This window comes from Polypterus senegalus, chromosome 7, assembly GCF_016835505.1.
Source record: "Polypterus senegalus isolate Bchr_013 chromosome 7, ASM1683550v1, whole genome shotgun sequence".
Classification (NCBI taxonomy): Eukaryota; Metazoa; Chordata; class Cladistia; order Polypteriformes; family Polypteridae; genus Polypterus; species Polypterus senegalus.
Window position 1 is genome coordinate 75,622,657 of NC_053160.1, and position 27,183 is coordinate 75,649,839.

Consider the following 27,183-nt stretch of genomic DNA (forward strand, 5'->3'; position numbering starts at 1 on the left):
AGTTTAAAAACTCAAAATACAGAGTATTAAAATGATGAAGAGCAGGTGTACGAGACCATGTTGGTCACATAATCAACAGAAAGCTGTACAAACCAAACTAAAGAAGGGAGTACAGATGGAACATAAGTAAGTGAAGACAGTACGGCACACTGAAGAATGAATATGTCAAGGTTTCATAAAGGAAGCAGAACTAAGAAGAAAATTAAAAGTGGTCTATTACGTGTAGAGAAAAAGACACTGAGAGGAAAAAAGTATAGGTTACGTCAGAAAATTACATGTAAGAAAATTACAAAAGATGAAATACGAGAAAAAGAAGAAAAATTAGAAGACAGTAAAGAAGTTAGATGATTTAGTAAAGCAAACATGGACGCACAAGGGGCAGTGGTTGATATACTGGTAGATCTGTTATTATTGATTACATTTTTTTTTTGGTATGAATTCTGAGAAAACTATTACTAGTATGCTAACATTTTGTTAAAAACATTTACTGTACACAAAAAAAAGTGTATGTGAAAGGAAACAGAAAAATGTGGTTTTGTGTCAATGCGCCTATAAAGTAATGTTGTTTTGTAAAGATTTGAATGAGATCTGTGTGTGATGAGCCTAACCCTTTAAAAGAATTATCTCAGAGTGTCGTCCTGTCTGCTTTGTGAGTAGTGTTGATCAGAGTTTTTCACAGTGAACATACTGTGTTTGCAGGTGACCTTGTTTGCCAAACATTTTCCTGGAAATCTGCCATGCAGCTACCTTTCCAAGCACCTCATTCCCAGCAGGACATCAGAGTTTTAACAGTATGCACAGAGCTTTCATGCTTGTGTGTACTGCAAGTGAAGTTCATTTTACATTGCTGCCCAATCTGTTTTGTACAAGCGTGATGTTACTACTCAATATGTAACTTCATCTGGATTTGCAGCCATTAAACAGCAAAAACCAAAAAAAACCAACAAAAATATTCTGATTTGAAAGGTACATTGGTACATTAGCTGACCATTATGAGAATATTATGAACATACTTCACTGTTCTGCGTGGGTTTCATTGTACATTACATCTTTACTGTTGGATTAAGCATGTTATGCCCTCAATGTATAAAATGCTGATCCAAAGAATCACAGGCTTTACCAGTATTCAGAAGCTCAAATTGAGAAGTGCCAGTACAGAGAGAGTGGCCCAGTAGTACACTCCGATCTTTTGGCATGGGCTCGGACCACAGGGTCCATATAAGGGAAGTGGGCACAGGCTGAAGACGTACACAGTTAGCTAGGGGTGCAACGATACCGATACTGGTATTGAATTTTGGTTTGATACAGTGCTTACGTACATGTACTCGTAAAATTGCACCGATGCCTATGACCAATACTATTAACATGTGTAATTGTGTGAATGTTAAGGAGCAAACACTAAATATCCAAACCAAAGCCTAATTGACTATAAACTGTAAGTAAACACCGCAAAATTTCTTCTGAAAACCTACAGCATCAACCAATGTTGTAGCAGACTCTACCAAGGAGAAGACAAATGTCACACAATAATCCTTGGGCAACGAAAGTAACAGAATAGTCTGCCCATTATATTGTTCTTGACGATCAACAATCACCCACTGTCAGCTGTTGATTACATGGGATTACGTCTCCTCCTGAATGTGTTAGAACCAAGCTACAACATTTCCATGTCACAGAGATTGTCTTACCAAGGATGCATGAGATGGTAAAAAAGCATATTGGCAGCTTATTGAACAATGTAACAGCTGTCAGCATTGACAGTGAAATTTAGAGCAGCAGTGTTTGTCCCATGTCTATCATCAGCTTAACTGCACAGTGGATAGGTAAGAAGTTCACTTTCCAGTGGGTTATGCTGGCACAGTGGATAGGTAAGAAGTTCACTTTCCAGTGGGTTATGCTGCATGCAAAGCAGTTTTGAGGCTCCCATATAAGCCACGAAATAGCAGATGCATTTCAGTAAATGCTGGGCACTTGGGTTATTCTGGAAAGCTGTGTGCACATTATGATCTGACAATGGCATAAACATGATAAATGGGATTAATGATGTTGGAGTCCCAAGTGTTGCAGATGCTGTGACAGTTGGGCGTAAAATGGGCATTTTAAGCATTCCACCATAGCAAACTCCTACTTAAAGGACAATCAGCATCGCCACTCTAGACGATTGAAGGTATGCCCATTTAATAGGCTATGTCATGTACTTCATTTAAAAACAGCAGTACACTTTTATTAATGCATTTTGCAGAGATCAGTGAAGTTCTTGAATATTTGGTAAATCCACAGTGTTTGCTCATCACTATTTATGAGTAAATGTAAGCAGGGAGAGTAGGCAGGAAGAAGTGTGCTGTTTCTGGTTGACAAAGGCTGCATGACCGAGTGAACTAAAATGTACTTTTATTAGTTGAAGAGATATGAACACCTGCAGTCAAATCTACTTTAGTAGCAGAGTGTTCATGGGTGTTTTGATGGATCAGAGCTGATTCTATGTTAATTATTTTAACAAATAAGTGAATTAATGAATAATGTAAGTTTCAGTGTAAAAAGTATATACAAACACATTATACAGTTATCCAGCAAAACTATAAAAGTTTTCAGTTATACCATTATATGGAATTTTAAGCCGGATGGTGCATGGGGAATATGAGTTATTAAATGGGAAAGTGCAGTTTATTTCCTAGCAATCTTGGTCTTTTCTAGTACAAATCCAAAATCAAACACACTCATGAGTCATTCACTTCTAAAGTGTGATTTTACTAAACAGTGTTAAGATAATCTTTAACTTGGATGTATCAAATCATAGCTACAAAATACTTGTAGTGTGATTTTGCCTAAAACCCCATGCTGAGCCTGTACACACAGTCACTATATAAATTTGGTCATCTTTCTATTATAAAAAAAAAAAATCTTGGAAAGAGACGATATGTGATTTTCTCGTAAACACTTGAACGTCCTGCAAGAGACACGAACATCCCGCGAGATAAGGCAGTGTGACAAAAGGACGGCTGCTGTACAGGCTTTTAAAAGATCGACGCACAGCATGACAAACAGAACATGCAGCATGGCAGCAAGGCAGCAGCTGATCTGACTGCATCTCCTTAGTGTGTGTTCAGCCCACCCTTCATAACGCGAGCAGCAGAGATGTGAAGTGGCTGGTGCGCAGAGCACCCTGGTTGGGAGGGGGGCAAAGCCCCCAGTTTACAAAAATAGAAAGCAAAATTCCAAAAGCAACTCTTCCTTACAACCATTTATTATCAATTAAAACCTTTAAAGAGAAGTCTTCAGCTTCACACATCCACCCTTTTAGTAACACAGGTCCAATATCTAATAATTTTATTCTGTTAGAATTGCTTAATTCTAAGCAGAACTGGACTATATGTGACCTCAGTAATATTTGATTTTTCAAATGGAAATTTCATTTTCTTAGTATCATTTTAATATTTTCTTTTCACCATCAAGGGATATGTAGTTATAGTTCCTATGAATGATTCATTTAATTTAAAAGTTATTATGCTTTTATGCATCAAATATAAATTTTACTTCATTATACATCTACAAATTTATTTCCAAGTAATTATACATTTTTATGAAGAAAAAAAACACTTCAAGTCTGTTGAATGTACTCAGTTAATTCATTCAAAAGTTGGAGAAACTTTACTTCTTTTTAACAAATAACTAGTTTAATGCTCTTCTTTTGAACTGAAAGATTTTTCAAAAAGAGCATTACTCATTATTATTGCTGAATATTTGGTCAATATGAGTTTGATGATCAGTAAAAGTATAAGATTACACGTAACATCAAGGGCCTTTTGAACCAGAAGAAAAGGGCTTTTAAAGGCAGTGATCAGCATGAGCTCAAGCGTGTGCAGAAGGAACTCCGAGTCCAGCTCAGGGCAGCGAAGGAGCAGTACAGGAGAAAGCCGAAGCAGAAGTTGCAGAATAACAGCATGAAGGAAGTGTGGGATGGGATGAAGATCATCACTGGCTGCAGCTCGAGGCAGGGTGTCACCATCAAGAGAGACGTGGAGAGAGCAAAACCAGATGAACAACTTCAACAGGTTTGACCACCCTAACCCACTCTCACCTCAGAGTACTGCACACTCCACCCATCCTTCTGCTGAAACCAGCATAGGAAAGAGTTTACCCCAACCCACAATTACAGCAGCCCAAGTAAGCAGAGAGCAGAGGAGCTTTGTGCCAGCAAAGCAGCGGGTCCAGATGGAGTATCGCCATGACTGCTGAAGGCCTGTGCGTTGCAGCTGGGGAGTCCTCTACAGCGCACCTTCAACCTAAGCCTGGAACAGGGGAGAGTCCCAAGGCTTTGAAAAACATCTTGCATCACCCCAGTCCCAAAGGTATCACGTCCTAGTGAGCTGAACGACTTCCTGCCTGTTGCTCTGACGTCACATGTGATGAAGACCATGGAGCGGCTGCTGCTTCACCACCTGAGGCCACAGGTCCGCCACGCCCTCGACCCTCTGCAGTTCGCATACCAGGAGAAGGTGGGAGTGGAGGATGCCATCATCTATATGCTACACCGATCCCTCTCCCACTTGGACAGAGGCGATGATGCTGTAAGAATTATGTTTCTGGACTTCTCTAGCGCCTTCAACACCATCCAACCTCTGCTCCTTAGGGACAAGCTGACAGAGATGGGAAGTAGATTCATACCTGGTAGCATTGGATCATGGACTATCTTTAAGACAGACCTCAGTATGTGCATCTCGGGAACTGCAGGTCGGACATTGTGGTCAGCAACACAGGAGCGCCGCAGGGGACTGTACTTTTTCTGGTCTTGTTCGGCCTATATACATTGGACTTCCAATACAACTCGGAGCCCTGCCACGTGCAAAAGTTTGCAGATGACATTGCTATCATGGGCTGCAATAGGAGTGGGCAGGAAGAAGAGTATAGGAAACTAATCAAGGACTTTGTTAAATGGTGTGACTCAAACCACCTACAACTGAACACCAGCAAAACCAAGGAGCTGGTGGTGGATTTTAGGAGGCCCAGGCCCCTCATGGACCCCATGATCACCAGAGGTGACTGTGTGCAGAGGGTGCAGACCTATAAATACCTGGGAGTGCAGCTGGATGATAAATTGGACTGGACTGCCAATACTGATGCTCTGTGTAAGAAAGGACTGAGCCGACTATACTTCCTTAGAAGGCTGGTGTCCTTCAACATCTGCAATAAGATGCTGCAGATGTTCTATCTGACGGTTGTGGCGCCCTCTTCTACATGGTGGTGTGCTGGGGAGGCAGCATAAAGAGGAGGGATGCCTCACGCCTGGACAAACTGGTGAGGAAGGCAGGCTCTATTGTAAACACGGAGCTGAACAGTTTGACATCCGTGGCAGAGTGACGGGCACTGAGCAGGCTCCTGTCAATAATTGAAAATCCACTGCATCTACTGAACAGGATCATTTCCAGACAGAGGAGCAGCTTCAGAGACAGAGTGCTGTCACTATCCTACTCCACTTTACAGACTGAGGAGATTGATCCTCCCCCACACTACGCCACTTTTCAATTCCACCCTTTGGGGTTAAAGGTTAATATTATACAAAATTATTGTCTGTCTGTTATACCTTCATTGTTATCACTCTTTAATTTAATATTGTTCTTTATCAGTATGCTGCTGCTGGAGTATGTGAATCTCCCCTTGAGATTAATAAAGTATCTATCTATCTACCAAGATGCAAGTGTTTTTTTTTTTTAATAGCTGAAACAGAGGTAAGTTAGATGTTCTGCTCAGGCAACACTGTAAGGCAGAGGAAAGAGTTGAACTAGCAACTAATAATGGATGATACACTAGTTGATCAGGCGTACTGGATGAAATTCTTCTTCCTCTATGGATTTTGAGAAAATCATTTTACTGGTGTACTAAGTAGTAGTGAAAAACTTGCAAACACATTTAAACATAAAATACAAAATGTGCATGCAAAACAAAATCTTAAATGTTATTTTATGTTGGTGATTTAGTGCCTTAAAGGTATTGTGTTTGTGTATGGACTTGTATGTGAACTGCATATAATAAGTGAGCCTACCCCCTTTGGGTTATTCTCTTAGAGTGCTTCATGATTCAACTTGATTAGTGAGTCACTGCTATTAATAAGAACAGGAAGACGCTGACTCTTGTGCTGGGAAAAAGTTTCAACGTGGAAAGTACTATACAAATCATTATAATGATATTTACTGAAACTGTCAGAATTTTCTGTTACACTGCAATATGAATTTTAGGCCATAGTGCACACTCCTCCTGACAACCTTATGTTCTAAGGCTCAGTGTCTTAACCACCACATCATACTGACTGCCATTTTTTATATCCAAATAATAGGGTGGTTAATGTTGGCAAAAAAGACTACATAAAATGCTGATTAATCAATGTTAAAAAAACAAAAACCAATTATTTTTATGTATTTAACTATGTGTTTACTTTTTACATTTTTCCAGCACCTACAGTATATAGTGTTGATAGCTTGTGAGGGGTGGTATTAGAGAAAGTTTCCATTACCACTTAAATGGAATAATCTACTATTGGATACAAAAGAAGAACATAATTTAACACTAAATTAATTTGGGAAATTTTGTGATATGTTCTAATAAGATAGTTATGCCCTGATAAATTAGGTTTGCAAAACTTAACGATGTCCCATTTGTACAAGAAAACTCAAATCTGGTAAATCTCCATCCTAGAATGAAGTCTGATAGTATTGCAGTATATTAAGCACTTTTATAATCTAAGAATCAGGATTCAGAATAGATAAGTGAGCTATATAGTGGCTTCCATGATTCCATAAGTCTTACACAAAACTTGTTCAATGACAGGGTACTTTACAAAGCACAGAATAATAAAATTCAGAAAAATTACAGCAATGTGCACAAGGCAGGAGCCAGTTCTGGACAGGATATCGGCCGATCACAGGTTACACGTACCTATAAATACAATTTTATCACTTCTCAGTTATTTTTTCTTTTTCACTAGAATTCTCATGGTGAAAGATAATGAGCCATAAAGCTTGCCTTGCCACAAGTACTGAACACAGCTTGCTCCTGAGTGAACGGAAGTGCATGACCTAATGTGAATGGTCTAATGTTGCTTCTACTTTGTATTATTTTTTCACTTCTTATTGGAAACGACAAGTAAAAGGTATATACAGGTAGTTCCCAGGTTACAGACATCCGACCTATGAACGGGCCGCAGCTGCGACACATGCGCCTCAGTAACTGCCTCTCTTCGGCGTGAGGACGCTGCAAGCAGTGGCTGGACATAGGCTGGAAGGGGGCAATTTTGCTGCTCGTGCAGTGTAGTGTCCCTCAGGCGGCTCCCAGTGGCAAGCGGTGGCTGGATGGAGGCTGGAGGGGGGCGATTTTGCTGCTCATGTAGTGTAGTGTCTCTCTGGCGGCAGCCGTGTGTGGTGGGCGGCTGGTAATGCTGCAAGTGGTGACCCGGCTGTGGCTGAACGGAGGCCATTTAGGGTGAATGGGGCGGGTCTTGGGGTAGCATTGTAGTGTGCATCGGATGGCTGCCTATTGAATGGGGGCGATTCACTACTCGCCTTGGGCCGCATACTGTAGTGGAGTTGACTGTGAGGTGGGCTGGTGATGAACCGCCCGTTGATGCCCCCATTTATTCTCAATAACAAGCCTGCTTGTACTGTTACGTACATAGCAGGAAGTTGTCTCTTGTCAGTACATCAGACGTGTTGACGACTGGTGACTTCCTGCTGTGATAGCGTGTACAGTGCTGTGCAGAAGAGCTCATCTTAATCTTTTGTCTTCACCCTTCAACAATGTCTCTGAAACACAAATCTGATGCAAGTGCTGGTGATACATAAAGAGAAAAACCATGACGATTGTAAATAAAGTAGAAATAATAAAAAGGTCAGAGAGAGGTGAAACTCCATCATTCATTGGCAGAGCATTTGGTTACAGTTGGTCATCAATAGCATTTATTAAAATCTATGTACCTGTTCCGGCTTACATACAAATTCAACTTATGTACAAACCTACAGTCCCTATCTCGTATGTAACCCGGGGACTGCCTGTATTTGTGTTGCTCACTTCAAATTTGTGTATTTTTCAAGAAATTGCAGGCCACAGATTGCCATCATAATTCTCTAATAATACAATATCGTATGTGCTCTGGGTGGAATTTTCTCAACAGCTTCTGAGCAAAGTCGTAGTTAATGCTGATGATAGCATAGCTGCTTATATGTTGTTGTGCCATGAAAGAGCTCAAGTTTTGAAAAGCGGTTGCTATAATCCAGAGGGGAACCCATAGATTTTGACACTTAATGGTATTTAATTGCAATGATATACCATTTGATTTGTTTCCTTGTGATGAGAGGTCCGTGGTGCTACACTACACTACGGGGTGACTGGAGTGCTTGGCTATTTGTCAGGTGCCAATCTGGCCATTTAAAAGAAGCCTGCATGACAGGGATGGAGTCAGAACAGGAAGAGGAGGTTAAAGAAACAGGAGAAAGAAGGCAGGATTGGGTAAAAGAGTCAGGGCAAAAGAATGGAGGCAGGCAGGCAGCAAGGAAGAATCCCAAGAGAGCAGTGTGTGGCTGCCTGTCAAGAAGGGATTGAGGTCCCAGGTTAGCAATTTGGTGAGCAGGAGTAACTAACTGCTTCAGGAGGGCTCCCTCGCAAAGTTGAGGGATGGGAAAGGGAGTGGAGGAGTGAGGCTTGGTGCAATGCCATGTTGGGAGCCTGTGACAGTGCCAGGGGCATGAACCAGTCAAATGGTTGTTTGTGCCTGTCAGTAAGATGTCTCCTCTGACTGCAGTATCCCATACAGTTTAATGGAAGAGACAATGGTTTTAAGAAAGATACACCAAGGCTTGTGAGTTTTTGATAGAACTGCTTCCTACCTGTGATTTGTAGCCATGTTTTAATGGAATTACTTACTGCTTTCAACCTTCACTTGACACTTTGGTTTTACTGGATTATTTATTTATTGAAGGAGGATTTTATTCACTGCACTAATAAGTCACTTTGTGTCTGTTTGGATTCAATAAAAGCACTAACACTTCTGCACCAGGTCTTTGTCCTCATTTGCCTGGCTCACCTCAGTCTATGACTATCAGGGGTACAGGTTGAAGAGGCTCCCAGAAGCAACCAAGGTGAGTGGAACCAATTTGAACTGTCACATATCTATAAATGAAGGCAATCAGTAACAATAGTAAAAATAATGGTCCAGGGTACCAATGTGCTTTTACTCTTTCTTACTTAATATAACCAACAGTATCATTTGTGACGTGTTATACAACAAACACTTTTTGAATACTACTACTCTTCATAATAAAGATAATATACAACTAATACTATTAATAATATAAAAAACTACTAATACTACTACCGAATGTGCTCAAAATGAAGCGGGTATTTACATATTTAAAAAATGAGCCTGTGAATATATCACCTACACTTATGAATTTATGTAAAGTTCATTTTGAATGACAGTAGATAGTAATAATGTGTTAACTAAATCAGTAATGTTGGCTGCCATTAAAATTAACAGTTGAAGTTGAATCTGAGCTAATTGCTCTTTTTTTGCATGTCAAAGTTGCTTGCATGGTGTTTTTCCACAATTCAGTCAATAACGAACTATTCAGCAAGACAGCCTAGCCTTGTGAAAAGAATGGAGATAAACATCATCAACTCAGGGAGGGAGAGGCAAGTTCATTGTACCTTGTGAATGTCAATAACAGAATAAAAAAAAAAAACATGAACTTTTGCAAGCAGCCAAAATTTACACCAAAATAACGATATATTATTTACCCTATACAACACTAAGCACCTCACACCCAGAAAAAGAGACTGAGGCTGGGAGAACTTCAGCTGCGTCGGTCAGAGGGATGGGATAGCAGACTGCTTGCTGGTTGTGCAGATTGGCACATTTGAAAACAAAATACGCTAATGGAGAGGTGCAAAGAAATTTAAGGTTGCCTGGGATTACGACTTTTTTCGTAGGCTTCAGGGATTCTAAAGTTAATCAGGTTAAGATTTTCTGTTGTCCATATCTTAGAAAGGAAAAGGCAGAGGACAGGGTGCAAGTCCATCACAGGCCCAATATGCAGTTACCAATTAATCTAATATAAAGAAGAAAACTTGTGTATACATGGAGGGGACAATTTAAGTCCACACAAATAACTAGAATTCAAACCCAAGGCACTGGATTCATGAGGAAGCAGCACTAACCAAATAAATGTATTGTTTAAACAGAAATATTATTTTTTAATATATAATTTATGTACTTTATCTACCAACATATAGACCTTGCATAAACAAATATACTATTAATATACACACAATACTTAACATGGTGTGGCTCTGCAAACCAAAAAAAAAAAACAACACATACAAACATACATTAAGCTTTATTTATTAGACACATATATCATCTTTTCCTGATTGGCTAAAACATTTACTACTGCTGATAGGTTAAATTAATCAGAAACAATTTAGTTTTCCTGATTCCCTTATATATTATAAATGTTTTGCTTACAAAACAATAAGAGATATTTAATACTACATTTAATTATGGTCTTATGGGAACAGCGCAGGGTGCCACATGTCTTACTGAAGGGCAACCTGGCTTAGAGACAAATCAGGGCTACAAAGATAGTAGACCTTTAAATCTGGTAAAACAGAATGCTGCCTAACTCTAATTATGTGTTTGTCTTTTTTACAGACTTTAAAAATAATGTGTTTAAGTTTTTAAAGTGGTACTCAAACAAAACCATACATACCAATGGCTCCCATGCTTGTAGCCTTGTTCATTGACTGAGTGAATGGAGATGGCAGAATCTTGGCAGGAGTATAAGTATTTAAAGATGATTTTCTGCTGGAAGATGCACCAAAACTTACAGAAGAAGCTAAAAAAACACACACACAATTCAAGTTGTTTGTAAAACATTTAACTTAAAAATACCAAACAGGCAAAGCCAAAGTAACTAATGGTAATTGCAAGCCACAGAAAGACCATGGTAGATTGGTGAAAACCACATATAAAATAAAGCCAGGAAGAGAAGAATTCACTGACAAATAATCCCATTTCATATCTAACTACCTGGGGAAGAAGTTGGAGTTTCCAAGAATGTTTCATTAGATGATGCAGCAACAGAAGCCAAAAATTCATCCACTTGCTTAAGAGACAAGGAATTATGGAGGGTCTCAAGCGGGCATATTGAAGGTACCATGGAATACAACTCAAACCCTAAAAGAAATCATTTTAATGGATTAACAAAAAAGACTTGACAGATGAAAGCATGTGTTCAAAGCAGCCAATGAAAGCATGACCATCTAAATCACAAACACTGGTTTGGGAAATGGAAACATAACTATCAGATGCATATGCTGCACCTGATCAAACAATAACAATTTGCAGAACATAAAACAAAAACTAAAACAATAAGGAAACTGAACGGAACAATAAAATAAACAGATAACCCCACATTTAATTCCAGGACCTAATTAAACTATTTTTTTTTTAACTTACCTTAGGCTACAATGTACAAATATTTATTGTGTACACGCAACACTTTAAAATTACTTTTAGTATATAAAATGGGAGTATCTACTAATTTAACTACTCTTAGTAGTGTTGCTAAATGTCAATAAAAAAGAATCATCATCTAGAAAGTAAAGAAGAATATTCACGTTTCATGATATTCAAAGAAACTTCTAATAACAATCTCACTTATGAGTGGATTTCAAAAGTGCTGGGTCTGTTTCTAGATTTGTGCCAGTATTACTGGCATATACATGCCACATTAGTGCATTTGCTGCTTAGTTTTGCCTTGTTAGGGTTTTGTGTGTGTATTTTTTTAACCCAATATCTAAAATATTACAATAGCAATTCAAATACAAATCTGCTTGCACTAATCTTGCAATACCGTCTGAAATCCCAAAATAGTATGGAGATTTACACACCATTTATAATGCCAGCTTAAGTGCCTATATAAAAATAATTGTGATTTGGGTGCTAGGCTGGCAAGCGATTATACATTAGTACAATCAATGATAAAGTCCTGCATTAGGCATCCTGGGCAAACAGAGAGAACCACTCTGGTAACAAAAAAGATTTTCCTCATGCCACTATGGAAAGAAAGGTGCTACAAAAAAGGGCTGAAAGCAAAAAAATATATTGCAGGATACAGTGGGACGCTGTATAGCGTATGCAATTTAACAAGTGTGAAGGGTGCCTGACATTAAGTTCAGAGAGTGAGGAACGTCATGAGTTAGAAAGTTGTTCATAAAAACAACGGAACAGTATATGGCAGCACCCAGTTTCAAGTTAGGAGTTGTGGAACCAGGCTGCTCTTTCAAAAAAAAGGGGACTGGAAATCTAAAAGACCCAGTCCTTTCAAATTAACTTAGGGTATAAAGGTCCTCAAATGCTTTAGCAAAAATAATCCTAGCAGGGTTTTTAAAGCTGCCTCTGAGCAGAGCTCCTTGAGTTTAGAGTATGGATGACAGTTGGGACAAATGCCCAAGTGAAAAGAGGAAGAGGTCACGGTTAAAAGAAACACTGAGAGAAAGAGACAGGAAATACGAGGAAGGAGGAGATTGATTTCGTAGTACATGGTAGGTAGGCAAGTGTGAAAGTGGTTGAAGTAGTATCTACTGTTTTTTACACTGTTATCCAGTCCTTGAATACATATATGAAAATTAAGAAAATATTAATATTTCTGGATTTTATGGCCTCCACAACATCATTTAAATGAAAGACACCCCTCAATACAGAGGAATGGCAATGCATGTCTAATCATCTAAAATTGTCCTACACTTAAACACTAATATTCTAATGCACAATACTACAGAATTGAACATTTGGTAAAGCCAGCAGTTAATATTGAGGAGAATGGTTGAGAGAAAATTCAAAATTAATGATGTCTGTGTTTCAAACTAATCAAATTAGATAATTAATCCTGAGTGTTTTAATTTAGAGCAAACTCTCTCTTCTGTGAGCCTTTGAGATTATAGTAAGCTAGGTATACATCTTACTGCATACTTAGTATTGATAACTTTAATTTACAACACTAACTAATAATTTAAGACAGTAACTGTGATATTTATGTTGAATTATTGTAATATATACAAAGTAGACATGGTGAAAAACAGAAGCAACAACTGTACTGAAGAAAATACTAAGCAAAGTAACAATAAATAAATGTCTACACATGAAAATCTGTGTTAAAATCAGTCCAGAGAGTATTTGTTACTGAAATATTAATTTGCAGATTTATAATGTTTAATTGGACATCACCAAAAAACCTAATTATGATCAGTACAGGCCAGTATAACATTATCAATGTAAAACTCCAGATTTTGTATTCTTTTAAGAAGGGCTGAAAGATGTTGCCGTGAATAGGACGCCTAGTCAGCCCAGCTCAATGCATTGCTACCACAACCCTCACCTGAAAGAGAGAACTGGAAATAATGATGGTCTTAAATAACACATATTGACCATTATATTTTCTGATGTCCAATAAAATAACAATAGCATGTCAAACACGCTTGATACATCTCATTTTTACAGGGTTTCAGAGCCAATTTTCACAGAATTAGGGAAAACACTGAAAACAGTTCTTGACAGGTCTCAAGTCCACTACAGGTCCTTAAGTCATACACATGTGCACAAGAAATAAGGGACACTAGGAAATGGTTAATTAACGGTAAACATCTGAAAGGAAATGACAGAGAAAACTCCATGCATACATTGGAAGAACTTGGAAACGCCACAAAAAATAACAAGGTATGGTATTTAAACCTCAGACACATGAAGCCGTAGTGATACCACTGTGCAACCCAGCTATCTGTCTTCTAGAGATGCAGAGGTTTTTTTTTTTTAAATAAAGTTAAAAAAATAACTAATAAACTAAGAACAAAGGACTGACGAACCATGTATACCGTACCAAACAACTTCTGCCATCTTCTCAAAGATTTATTTATATAATAAATTGAATAACATGTTCTGTGCACATTGATTAAGGAAGGCTGAGCCCAATCCCTTCCAAAATATATAAATCAGAAGCTATTTGATAACCATGTGTTAACTGTAGGCTTGTTTGTGTAATGAACCCCAGTTCATATTTTATACGTAAGCCAAACTCTCAGTTATGCTCCAATCCCAGTACCAGATTGTGAATTAATGCCATGTCAGTCATATTATTAATAAATGAGGAGCATACTTTACACATAATCTCTAGTGATATTCACACAAATGCACGTGAAACCAGAGACTAAAAGACTCAAGTCATAACTCAAGTATCTTAAGGTTTGGTTATAATTTTATAATAAACATCGACAAAATACATCACTTTCGAAATATCTGAATATAATCCTTTATAAGTGAATCCACTGTCGGTATGATTTTATGGTTAAGAGTGTGAAGTTAGTGCTATGGAAATAAAGGTAAACTGATTCTATGTTGTCACTAGTGCACGACTTTGAGATCCTATTTAATTCTAAGCTGTTATGGGCTGAAATCCCCTGTTGAGAATTCAAATAAAGCAGATCATACCTGCTGCACACAAAATTTTACAATTTAGGTCAATTATTATAACATTTTTCTTCTATTTCTATTTTAACAGAACAACTTCATTGTCATTAAAACATATGCACCATGACAGTTAACAAGAATGACTGTCATATAAATTGATTTAGAGTGATGGCATCTAGTTCTTCATTATAATTAAGGGAAGCTTATTTGTATGGACAACCTAAAAAGTGACATTTACTTACAATAACCAACAGTAATATTTTAGTCATGATGTCACTGTAGCTACTCAGTTATTAATGGAAACCATTAAACATTTTTCACTTAATATTTGGAATTGTTAGCAGCTATAAGAGCCACGTGTTAAGATATTCCAATTCAGTTTTTAAATTTGTTTGCATATTCATAAATAATCAAACTCTGTGGGTTACATGTTAGATAATTTTCCTTTGTACTTTATAGCATATGGTGTTTGGATTAGTCTGTGTATACCTTCTACTAGCCCACTGCCCAAGGCCAATCTCCTGCTGTAGTAAAAGCTATTTGCAACTCCACTCACTCAGTACTGGTTTAAGATTTTTTTCTTTCTTATGGAAAGCAAAATAACATATCAAGTCATATCAACATCTCACAGTGATACAATGCATGAATGACGCACAATGTTTTAATGATCATGGTAAAACTTAATGAAGTCCAAGTTTCCAGAGATGGCTCTTTGCTTGGAGTTTTCAAAGTTTTGAAGGTGAGAAAAAAAAATAAATCTAAATTTACATAGCAATGCACTACCAATCAACAACATACTCAAAGAAAAGACAAATACATTTGCTATAGAGGTATATACTATGGTTCCGTCTTCACATGAAAGCAAAGCCAAGGAATAAGTATAATGTCTTGAAAAAGTACTTGGCATCCTGTAATTTGGCAAAATAAGTAATATTTAATTTAATGGATTGCACACTGAATCATTAAACTTTAGAGAAAATACATACAATGACCAATTTAAATCTGAATTTTAATGTAAAAACAAAATTAAGAAAATTATTGAGACCAGGAACAAGAAGAAATGAAAATGATAGAAAATATAAATAAACACAACTATTATTTACATGTTTTAGATGTGGGCAGTTCAGCTAAACCAAACCTGAAATGAGCTAAACTGAAAACGCAACCTTATTATTATTATGTACAGAATTGTAAAATGTGTGTTTGTGTATTCCTATATTTATGAGGCATTACAAAGAATTTAACATTAACATTTTGAGTTATGCTTATGAAGACATGCATAATTTTATGTGTATTATGAAGCAGACATATGCAGTTTTCATAATTTGCAGCTTCAATTGTTTTGTACTACTGTCACTTGTATGTGGGAGATACGCAAGTAGGAATCTTACTATGTACGTAAGACTATAAATTTGAACTTGAGTAGGGAATACCTTAACAATACTGAACATTATGCTCAATATCTAACATATATCTAGAATTTTTATTAAAATAATTTTAGTAAATGTTCAATGAAAGAGAATTTCAAAGAATTTAATTACAAGTAGTAGGTGTTTATGATGGACAGACAGTACTTGTGAGGATGTCCATCCCTGCACCTGTTACTGGGGTTCAGGAATGCAATGATACCCAAGGTTACCAAAAGAAGCTTGTCAGAGATTGTTTCTGGAAATTTAAGTGGCATTCCTGTATTTGAAGTTAGGAGAAGTGTTTCCTTTCATTTTTCCCCCTATGATTATCCCATCCTTGTGCTTTCCCCTTTAACAAATTTCCTACTTTTGACAAAATTTAACATGTTTTTTTTTATTTTTGAATTGTGACATACATACAGTAGCTGTTTAATTTAGATTAGTGTTGTAACAAATTTTAATTTCAGAGGTAGCTAACTATGCACCCGCAGTATACTTACTGTATTAGCTGCATATTTCATGAAAAGTACGAATGAAGTTTTAATTTATTCTCAATGTTGAAAACACATAAAAAGAGCATATGAAATAATGTTTTAAAACAGTTACCTTAGCAATAAAAGAGTAGCTATGAAAGACAACTTCAACTTTTTGTTCATTTTTTTAAATGAGGTATTAAATTAGGAAAGCCTTGAGACAAATATTACACAAAGGAAGATAAATAAGAAACCATTAAAACAAACTGAAAACAAAACAAGTACAGTATACTTTAATGAAGCAAACTGCAAAATCACATGACAATTTACTATATTTATTAATTAGAATCTGTGTACAGATGCAGTGGTGCAGATTGTTTAAATTTTTCAGTAGCACGCTAAGGCCAGTAACACTAGGTGAAGTGGTACACTACAAAGTAACAGCAATTCACCTAGCTCTAAATAGGTTTCTTCCACTTTGGTTGAATTACGAATTATGTTGCTCTTTGTGAGTCTTAAACAGTCAAATTCAGACACGGAGCACAAGCATGTGCCTGTTATCTGTTTATTGTGGTATACTTTTGCATTCTCCTTCCAAAGTCTAATCTCCCCTATGATTCCATCTCTCTCATTGTTTGTTCTAGGGAGCTTGACTTAAAGGAAGATAGGTAGCTGCTTTAACCTCACAAAATGCTTCTCAGTTGATTTTTAAGATAAACTAATGAGAAAAGATGGTAAGGTTCCAACAAGTTAAGATAACCATGATCCACATAAGTGGTTATGATGGATTAGGGCTATGGACCCTAAAATTACTTATACCTGTTATGTTCTGATTAGTATGAGGTCCTCAACTATCCTAATATTTACACTGAAAGGATGTAGGAAAAATCTGGTGTACAAAATTTGTACACAAAATTGGGAAGAATATGCAAATCCACACAGATAGGCGCCAGTTCAAATATTGAATTCAAGTCCCTAGAAATGAGAGGAAAATACTTAGTATCACATAAGGTTGCTTCATGTGTTACCAGAAGACAATCTCAACTTCAGGCTTAGTGTATATATTTTACTGAAATCTGGTGAAAAGGATGCAAGCAGGATCTATAAGAAAGTAAATCTAGGTACAGGTGCTGGTCTTGCATATTATATCACTCTGAATCCTTGGGTAAAATGTATGAATGATTATTGCCCAGAAGCACTTACTTCTGAAGCTATGAAATGCTTCCAAAGTAAACATCAACAGTACTACTCCTTACCCATTGCCCTATTTAGTTTTGCTACAGTGGCACCAAACAGACACAGCAGACTCCGGTCTGGGTCAGAAAATGGTGTGCACTACAGTCATGTCTATTTTTGAAACTGAAGTGCACATCCTAGATTGTATTTCACAGGCAGGGCTCAAATCTGCTGTACTTAACAAACATACTTCAAGAGAAGATGGGATATTATGTGATCAGTTAAGCCACCTAATGCTTTGGTAAAGATACTGCCAGTCAGACATTGCCAGGAATGAGGAGTATTTACACCGTTAGGGAAAAATAATATGCCAATATACAGTATAAGAGAATCATTTAATTTATTAGTCAATAAATGTAGTTGGTTACCAAAACTAGGGAAGAATCACTCTGATATCAAGTGTCAGGAGCAGCCTAATGATTCCACTAAAGCAGAGTATCATCTATTAGTAATTTGGAAATCACCATTACTCACTTGATGCCACAAAGTTCAATAATAATGAAATGATATACTAAGAAATTGTGCCTTTAGCTGACAGGCAAATGATCCAGGAGATTAGTAAACACTAACTGATAGCAACAACTTTCTGATTGTGTCAGACTAATGGACCTACAAACAACAATAAACACTCTGCCTGTTTATAAATGTTAGAATTTACACTTGATAATGAATACTGCACAGGCATATACTGTGTCCTGGGAAATTCTCAATAGATAGACTTGCAGAGAACATGCTTCAATTATGATAACCTTTCTGCCTACCAGATTGCCAAAAAGTTCTATCTTGGAGTTTGCTAAAAGACACCTGAAGGACTCTGAGATGGTGAGAAATAAGATTCTCTGGTCTGATGAGACCAAGATAGAACTTTTTGGCCTTAATTCTAAGCGGTATGTGTGGAGACAACCAGGCACTGCTCATCACTTGTCAATACAGTCCCCACAGTGAAGCATGGCGGTGGCAGCATCATGCTGTGGGGATGTTTTTCAGCTGCAGGGACAGGACGACTGGTTGCAATCGAGGAAAAGATGAATGCGGCCAAGTACAGGGATATCCTGGACAAAAACCTTTCGAGAGTGCTAAGGACCTCAGACTGGGCCGAAGGTTTACCTTCCAACAAGACAATGATCCTAAGCCCACAGCTAAAATAATGAAGGAGTGGCTTCACAACAACTTTGTGACTGTTCTTGAATGGCCCAGCCACAGCCCTGACTTAAACCCAATTGAGCATCTCTGGAGAGACCTAAAAATGGCTGTCCACCAACGTTTACCATCCAACCTGACAGAACTGGAGAGGATCTGCAAGGAGGAATGGCAGAGGATCCCCAAATCCAGGTGTGAAAAACGTGTTGCATCTTTCCCAAGAAGACTCATGGCTGTATTAGCTCAAAAGGGTGCTTCTACTAAATACTGAGCAAAGGGTCTGAATACTTAGGACCATGTGATATTTCAGTTTTTCTTTTTAATAAATCTGCAACAATTTCAAAAATTCTTTTTTTTGTCTGTCAATATGGGGTGCTGTGTGTACATTAATGAGGGAAAAAATTAATTTAAATGATTTGAGCAAATGGCTGCAATATAACAAAGAGTGAAAAATTCAAGGGGGTTTGAATACCTTCCGTACCCACTGTGTGTGTGTGTGTGTATACACACACACACACACACACACTTAGTTAGGTCCATAAATATTTGGACAAAGACAACTTTTTTCTAAGTTTGGTTCTGTACATTACCACAATGAATTTTAAATGAAACAACTCAGATGCAGTTGAAGTGCAAACTTTCAGCTTTAATTCAGTGGGTTGAACAAAAAGATTGCATAAAAATGTAGGCAACTAAAGCATTTTTGAACAAAATCCCTTCATTTCAGGGTCTCAAAACTAATTGGACAATTGACTGAATTCATGGGCAGGTGTGGGCAAGTCCGTCGTTATGTCATTATCAATTCAGCAGATAAAAAGGCCTGGAGTTGACTTGAGGTGTGGTGCTTGCGTATGGAAGCTTTGGCTGTGAGCAGACAACATACGGTCAAAGGAGCTCTCCATGCAGGTCAAAGAAGCCATCCTTAAGCTGCAAAAACAGAAAAAACCCATCCGAGAAATTGATACCATGTTACGAGTGGCAAAATCTACAGTTTGATACATGCTGAGAAAGAAAGCAAGCACTGGTGAACTCAGCAACGCAAAAAGACCTGGATGTCCACGGAAGACAACAGTGGTGGATGATCGCAGAATCATTTCCATGGTGAAGAGAAACCCCTTCACAACAGCCAACCAAGTGAAAAACACTCTCCAGAGGGTAGGCATATCGATATCCAAGTCTACCATAAAGAGAAGACTGCATGAGAGTAAATACAGAGGGTGCACTGCAAGGTGCAAGCCACTCATAAGCCTCAAGAATAGGAAGGCTAGATTGGACTTTGCTAAAGAACATCTAAAAAAGCCAGCGCAGTTCTGGAAAAACATTCTTTGGACAGATGAAACCAAGATCAACCTCTACCAGAATGATGGCAAGAAAAAAGTATGGAGAAAGCGTGAAGCAGCTCATTATCCAAAGCATACCACATCATCTGTAAAACACAGTGGAGGCAGTGTGATGGCTTGGGTGTGTATGGCTGCCAGTGGCACTGGGACACTAGTGTTTATTGATGATGTGACACAGGACAGAAGCAGCCGAATTAAATCTGAGGTGTTCAGAGACATACTGTCTGCTCAAATCCAGCTAAATGCAGTCAAATTGATTGGTTGGCTTGTCATAATACAGATGGACAATGACCCAAAACATACAGCCAAAGCAACCCAGGAGTTTATTAAAGCAAAGAAGAGGAAAATTCTTGAATGGCCAAGTCAGTCACCTGATCTTAACCCAATTGAGCATGCATTTCACTTGTTGGAGACTAAACTTCGGACAGAAAGGCCCATAAACAAACAGCAACTGAAAGCTGCTGCAGTAAAGGCCTGGCAGAGCATTTAAAAGTCGGAAACCCAGCATCTGGTGATGTCCATGAGTTCAAGACTTCAGGCTGTCATTGCCAGCAAAGCGTTTTCAACTAAGTATTAGAAATAAACATTTTATTTCCAGTTATTTGATTTGTCCAATTACTTTTGAGCCCCTGAAATAAGGGGATTGTGTTAAAAAAATGCTTTAGTTGCCTCACTTTTTATGAAATCTTTTTGTTCAAGCCACTGAATTAAAGCTGAAAGTTTGCACTTCAACTGCATCTGAGTTGTTTCATTTAAAATTCATTGTGGTAATGTACAGAACCAAAATTAGAAAAAAGTTGTCTCTGCCCAAATATTTATGGACCTAACTGTGTATGTATGTGTGTGTGTATATATATATATATATATATATATATATATATATCTCAAATGCTACATTGTAATATGCTAAATAAATGTATATTTTGCCAAAAAATATTTTGCAAGTACTGTACACATATACTGACCTAAACATGAAATGAAAGTAAATAATTCTGCTAAAAATGTATAAATTCTTATTTTATTTTAGTGCGCAGGTCTGGACACAGACTTATTCTGTACAGGTTCCCCCTGCCCTGCAAATATTTGTATTTTCTGACATGAATCTTACATTTAGCAATAGCAATATAATGGAACAATTTTCATCTTGCTTATTAAACTTATTTTATTAAATCTGCAAAATATATTTGTATCACAAGAGGTAGTTTATTTTACTGCTCAGTGTGGATTTGCTCCCAAAAAAAGATAAACAAAAAAGGAAAAAAGGCCATGGTGAGCAAGTAAAATGATGTATCTGAATCTATATCACTGGATTGTATGCAGTAAACAGACTGATGTTAATATAATGCAGTAATATAGCATTGTAAATATAAACCCATGACAGATGAAAAAATAAATAAACCAGGATCTGAATCACTTGTATATATGACCAAGACAATAATGATGCCTTTCAAATAAATAAATCCTACAACTTGTTGTAATCTCTTCAGTTTAGCAGACATCAAATTCAGGCCACCAAACTGAGGAAAAAGTTTTACTGAATAATCTTCCTGCATGCACTAGTAGTAAAGCAGGAAGCAAGGCTGTTTTAGGACATCCACACGTGTACACACCAGGCCTATAGTCTGATTTAACCTTGATTGTAAAGCTTTTCATGCTCAGAGAAAAATGCAGATTATTTATGTATTTAGATGTCAGCATGTGAATAAAAGGAAACACACTCCAGTAGAATAATACAAAATACTGGTATACACTGTAGTATGTAAATGAAATATACCATGATTAAGGTGTTCTTTGATAGAAATGTGGAAAAAAACTAGTCAAAGTAATGATGCATAATGAAATCTACTGACAGAGAAATATTTTTAGTGTGGGTGAGCAAGCTGGTTATCTCCAGATGGGATTTGGGGGCTTGGGGTTCTTTTCATATATTCTGACAATCATTTGTTTTTGTATCCATACCTAAAGAATCCTTTTTAATTTTTGATCACAAGTAAATTATGTCAGTGTACCAAATGTTTGCTGTTCCAATATTTCATTTGGGAACTACTATTACATTTTCTTTTTTTATGGCTTCGTTTCTTGGTATATAAACTGAAAAGAATAATGAAAATTAAACAATTTATGACCAAGATAATTTTCTTACATAAAATTAATTCCACCATCTTAATTGAAAGACCTTTAATAGGCATGCTGGAATATAATGACTGATAATGTTGGGATGTATAGTGAATTCAATTATTTTCTAGACATGGACATTCTCTCAAGCTTTAGTAATGTTAGAGAGAGGTGGAGCTAATATCTAAAGGACCCTTTTACTCCACAAGCAAAAAATAAGGTATGAAGCAAGGGAATAGTCTTTTAAAATAAAAGCAAACATACCATTGGTTGGGTGTCGAGCAAATGAGATAGAAAATCTTTTAACAGCAGAACCACGTGTAGCGTCTAAGAAAGAGAAAAACAGGTACCTGGAATTTAAAACAGCTACCAGAAAAAAGGGAATAAGACTGTCAGAGAAAGAGGAATGACAGTTTAGAAAACATGCAAAAGGAAAAGAAACTGAAGGCTGATTTAGCAAAGATAAATCAACAAGGGGCAAAGAAATAATAATAATAATCATAAAAAAAACAAAAAAAAAAAAACAAAACAAAAAGACTGGTCACCAGTGCTTACCGGAAAGCGCATACTGGAAGATTATTGTGCACATGACCCTTTATTGTGTTGGTATGTATAATGTTAGTTAAATGTTTTGGGACTTGAAATACATACATGCAAAACTATGTGATAGATTATGACTAGAGTGTCCCTGTGACCAATCCAAACTAATTTTACTTCAACAGTAGTAACAATATTAATAATTAGAATGATAATAAAATACTCTTCCAAAACAAACACATTCACATTGGTACAATTAAGCATATTTTAGAATATGACAAACTGGTTAAAAAAAGACACAGTCACCAAACAAATGGTTCAATAACTGACAGTTACATTTTAAGGAATCCTGGAATTCTTTAATTATTTGATAAATATTATAAATCACTAGTTTTAAAGTAGAACATACATACTAATACAAATATATATGTATGACATCTCATAAGCAAATATGACTAAAGAAAATGAGTGTTTTATGTAACCATTCAGGCAAGTTTCCTACTAAACCTAGACAAAATGTTTACAGAGACCCATTATGTTAATGGGATATTTACAGGAATGAAAAAAAAATTCTAGGATTCCTTTTTTAAAAATGGCTTAATATTCATCTTTTGATGACGTGTGCGTGTCTGCACGTACCATCTAAGAAGCCAGATGAAGTCAGCTTTTTACGATGCGTACGAGCATAATCCTGTAGATTAGGTGCGCTTGAAGAAGCCCCGAGCACAGTAGTGCTAAACAGACCCGCACAATGAGACCCTAATAGAAGTTAGAGAAAATACATACAGCAACCAGAAGTACTGCCATTTAGACCTGGACATACATGCATCATGCATTTAAATAAGATTTTTGCCACAGTAAATGAAGCCTACTTTCAGGAGCCTATTGTTTTAAAAGTAATGTTGGTAATGTCATTCGGTAATTTCGTAAGTATTATCAGTGATAAGATCACTTGGTTCCATTTGTGTGATTTTTTTTCAAAAAAAGGTCTGTTTTAGTCAATTTATTGTAAGGATAAGATTAAAAAGTAAATATGTTGGTGTGGTTAACCCAATAAAAAATAATTTAAAAAGCCTGTTATATCAACAGATGTACATATTCTACGATGTGATAATTATCACTAATTCTCCATTATTATTATAATTTTATTATCAATATTATTATTCTTTTATCCCCACGTTTGCACAAAATGCATTCCATGTTTATTTTGGGCTAAAAAAATGTAACTACATGACATGGACAATATAGAAAAATAATATCCATTACTCAAAAAACCCAAATGGAAAGAAACTTAACTCAAAAAGGTGGTCAAAGTAACATTCTGTGAAATGAGTTTTTAATAATAAAATAAATAGTATTAAAGATTTGCAAAACCCTGCTTGGTGCTTGGCGAGTTCTTATCTTGGAAATCATCAGCCGATTACACATGATGAAGTCTTAAAAATACAAATTAAAATTTGAATGGTTTTGATTAGGGGACAACGTATGATGAAAGACCAGAGTTGCATGCTGAACACTTTTTTAAATTACATTTTCCATCAAATTTACTATATAGGACTATTTTATAAAGATTTGTTTTTATTGAATGTTTTTAGCTGAAAGCAAATGACACATACTGTATTTACAGACGCTACCAGCTTTTAGGTATAACTTGATATATGCAGATTACTAATAATTCTAAGAAAAAGCCACTCTATCTGTACCTTAATAACTACTACAAGCAGGTCTTTGTTGTTGCCCCCATATAGTTTGTCATTCAGAATAGCAAATACCATAAGTGAAGAGCATTACCAGCATTAGTGAGGTGTTTAAACAGTAGTCAAAAGTGACTTGGACAATGTGGCAATAATCTTTCATTTTGTAAATGTTATACAAATTGTGTTACTTTACACTGCAAGCTTGCATTGCTTTCTTTTTACTTGCACTAAAACAAATACATATAATACACAAACAGCTCCCGAAACCAATAGATTTTTGTTACTTGAACTCGATCATCAAGCAAATCATAGTGCATCATGTTAAAAAAGATGAATCCATTTTGAAACAGACAAGTCATTTACTGGGGCCAAGGCATGCAAAGAAATGGCTTGCGTAAAAATATTTCAAATGCATAAAATAGCAAAATAAATATCATGAGTTGATAGCCAAGTGCTAGAGTTGTTAAAAGTTAAAATTACTAGTAATTCATAAAATATGCAAGTATTGCATATGTTTTACTAAGAGAGTAAGTTTTGGCTGATGTACAATATATTTGAAACCAAGATAACTGGAAAATCTTAAAGTCTAACAGAAAATATGCCTATTTTTTTAAAGCCACAGTGTAGAAAGATAAAGTGGTCTTACCTATTCCTGCATGCTTCTGCTCGGCATGAAGCCGAGCAACTCTAGCATGACTGCTGTTCTCAGATAAAACCTGTCCAAATGGAAACAGAGGACATTTATTTCATAGATAAAAAACAGAAACATTTTTCAGACAAAAGTCTGTTCAGACAGATAAATGTTAATAAGCAAAATTGTGGAATGTTAGTGGGTTCGCAGAAAAGATGATAGTTCATGCAACTTCCCAATGATTGTAGGGAATCCATTCCATGTATGTTGTCCTTGCAAAGATGGCAGAAAAAAAAGCTAACATTCAGGATGAAGAGGATGCAGGAAGATGTCAAGCCCAAATAATTGGAGACATGTATTAACCAGATTACATGAGTGAATGACTTTTACCAGATATGTACTGCACCTGTCTCAAGAAAAGGGGAAAAACAGACATTTTAAAAGCAGCCTGTATCACAGTTGCCCCATAATGCACAAGCAAAAAATATTAAATGAAGTAATACATTGAATCTGACAAAAGGTTCAGAATTCAGAAGTTGCTGTTCTACAATTTTAATTAGATTGTGAATTAGATTTGTGATTATCACCTGCCAGCAGCCACATCAATGAAAGCACTGAATAGCAGTCAAATTAGTGGCTTTGACACTTCACATAAATGAACAATACAAAGAAGAGAAATTGATTTTTGTGGTACAACATGATCAAAATATAACCTACTACATTAGTAGACAAATGTTACAAAAACAACTCATCTGAGTTTTGATAGTATAGCAAGATGAGTAAATCAGTAAAGCAAGGAGGATTGGGATTGATTTGGGGCCGGGCAGGTTATCACTTCTATTTAGCTGATCATTTATATTTAAATGATCCACTCATTGCAAAAATGGGAGAAAATGTCTGTTATATTAAAAAAGCAAACAGAGACAACAAAAAGCAATGGCACTTAGTGAAGTGATGAAAGAAAATGCACTTACAAATAAGTACAGAGAAGAATGCTAACATAATTCTAGTATAAAATAAGCAAGCAGTAGACCACAAGTTAGAGAATGCATCTCCCAAATTTGGGAGTTTTTTTTAATTCCTGACACACAGTAAGTAATAACAGCAGTAACATTAAAATAAAATAATTATAACTTGAGCAAGTCTTAAAGGACAACTAATCAATTTTATGGTAGACCTGTGTTTATGGAGAGCAAAAAGGAGAAGGGTCAGTCTTTTATTAATGTCACTGTGTTTACTAAGGCGCCACCTATGTCACTGATCAAAGGTTTAAGGAGAAATAAATGCTAAAATATGTGCATTATGAATGATTTAGCTGAATATGGAAACCAAAACTTTTTTTTTGAAATGTAGGTTATGTAAGGTTAATTAACATATATTTAGATTACTATAACTTCAAATTGATTTTATAATTTATGAAATACTTTATTAAAGTTATTTTCAGTGGTAGGACAACATGTACTTGAAGCATCAACAACTTCCTCCTAGTCATCTACTCTGAGAAAAAAAAAAAAATCTTAAAATGTCACATTTTTTGAGATTTTAGGACAGGTTCATTTTAGCAGTAAATACATACTACAGGTATATTTTATATATATATATATATATATATATATATATATATACATACATATATATATGTGTGTGTATATATATATATATATATATACTGTATGTGTGTGAACACATACATACATACACACACACACACAGTTGTATATATAATATATAGCAGCAACAGCAGACTGAAAAACATTTGTCAGAATTATACACATTTTGTATTGCCACAAAAGTACCTTTCTTTATGATCACTAAAATAGTTTTAACTTAGTTTGTAGGGGCAATGGCAAAATATAGCCTTGCAGAAGTAAGAAAGTAAAAGAGTTAGACAACAGGTTACATTGCAGCATCTTCTGTCAAATCATCTCCAACTTTACCAATTCCTAAAACGTGTATTGGTAGAAAAATCACATTTAAGCATATGTATGGCATTATGTTATAGTTGTCAAAAGGTGTAATTTAGATATAAACCAAATACTACTAAACCAAGCCAAATGCAACACTGCTAGGATAACCTGAAATCCCAGTGACATAGA

General features: G+C 36.3%; 1 protein-coding gene across 12 annotated transcripts in view; it reads right to left on the reverse strand.

The window, feature by feature from the left end:
* ppip5k2 (diphosphoinositol pentakisphosphate kinase 2) overlaps nt 1-27,183 on the reverse strand; it is a 282,209-nt gene that overhangs the window by 18,781 nt on the left and 236,245 nt on the right. For 4 of the 12 annotated variants that reach the window (XM_039758895.1, XM_039758898.1, XM_039758893.1 and 1 more), the window contains 5 exons: nt 25,103-25,172; nt 23,399-23,518; nt 22,487-22,549; nt 11,075-11,221; nt 10,755-10,880 (listed from right to left, as the gene is read on the reverse strand). In XM_039758895.1, the coding sequence (XP_039614829.1) occupies nt 10,755-10,880; nt 11,075-11,221; nt 22,487-22,549; nt 23,399-23,518; nt 25,103-25,172 (526 nt within the window). Of the gene's footprint in view, nt 1-10,754; nt 10,881-11,074; nt 11,222-19,542; nt 19,695-22,486; nt 22,550-23,398; nt 23,519-25,102; nt 25,173-27,183 lie in introns of those variants that run through there. The other 8 variants (XM_039758896.1, XM_039758900.1, XM_039758901.1 and 5 more) reach the window with 4 other exon arrangements.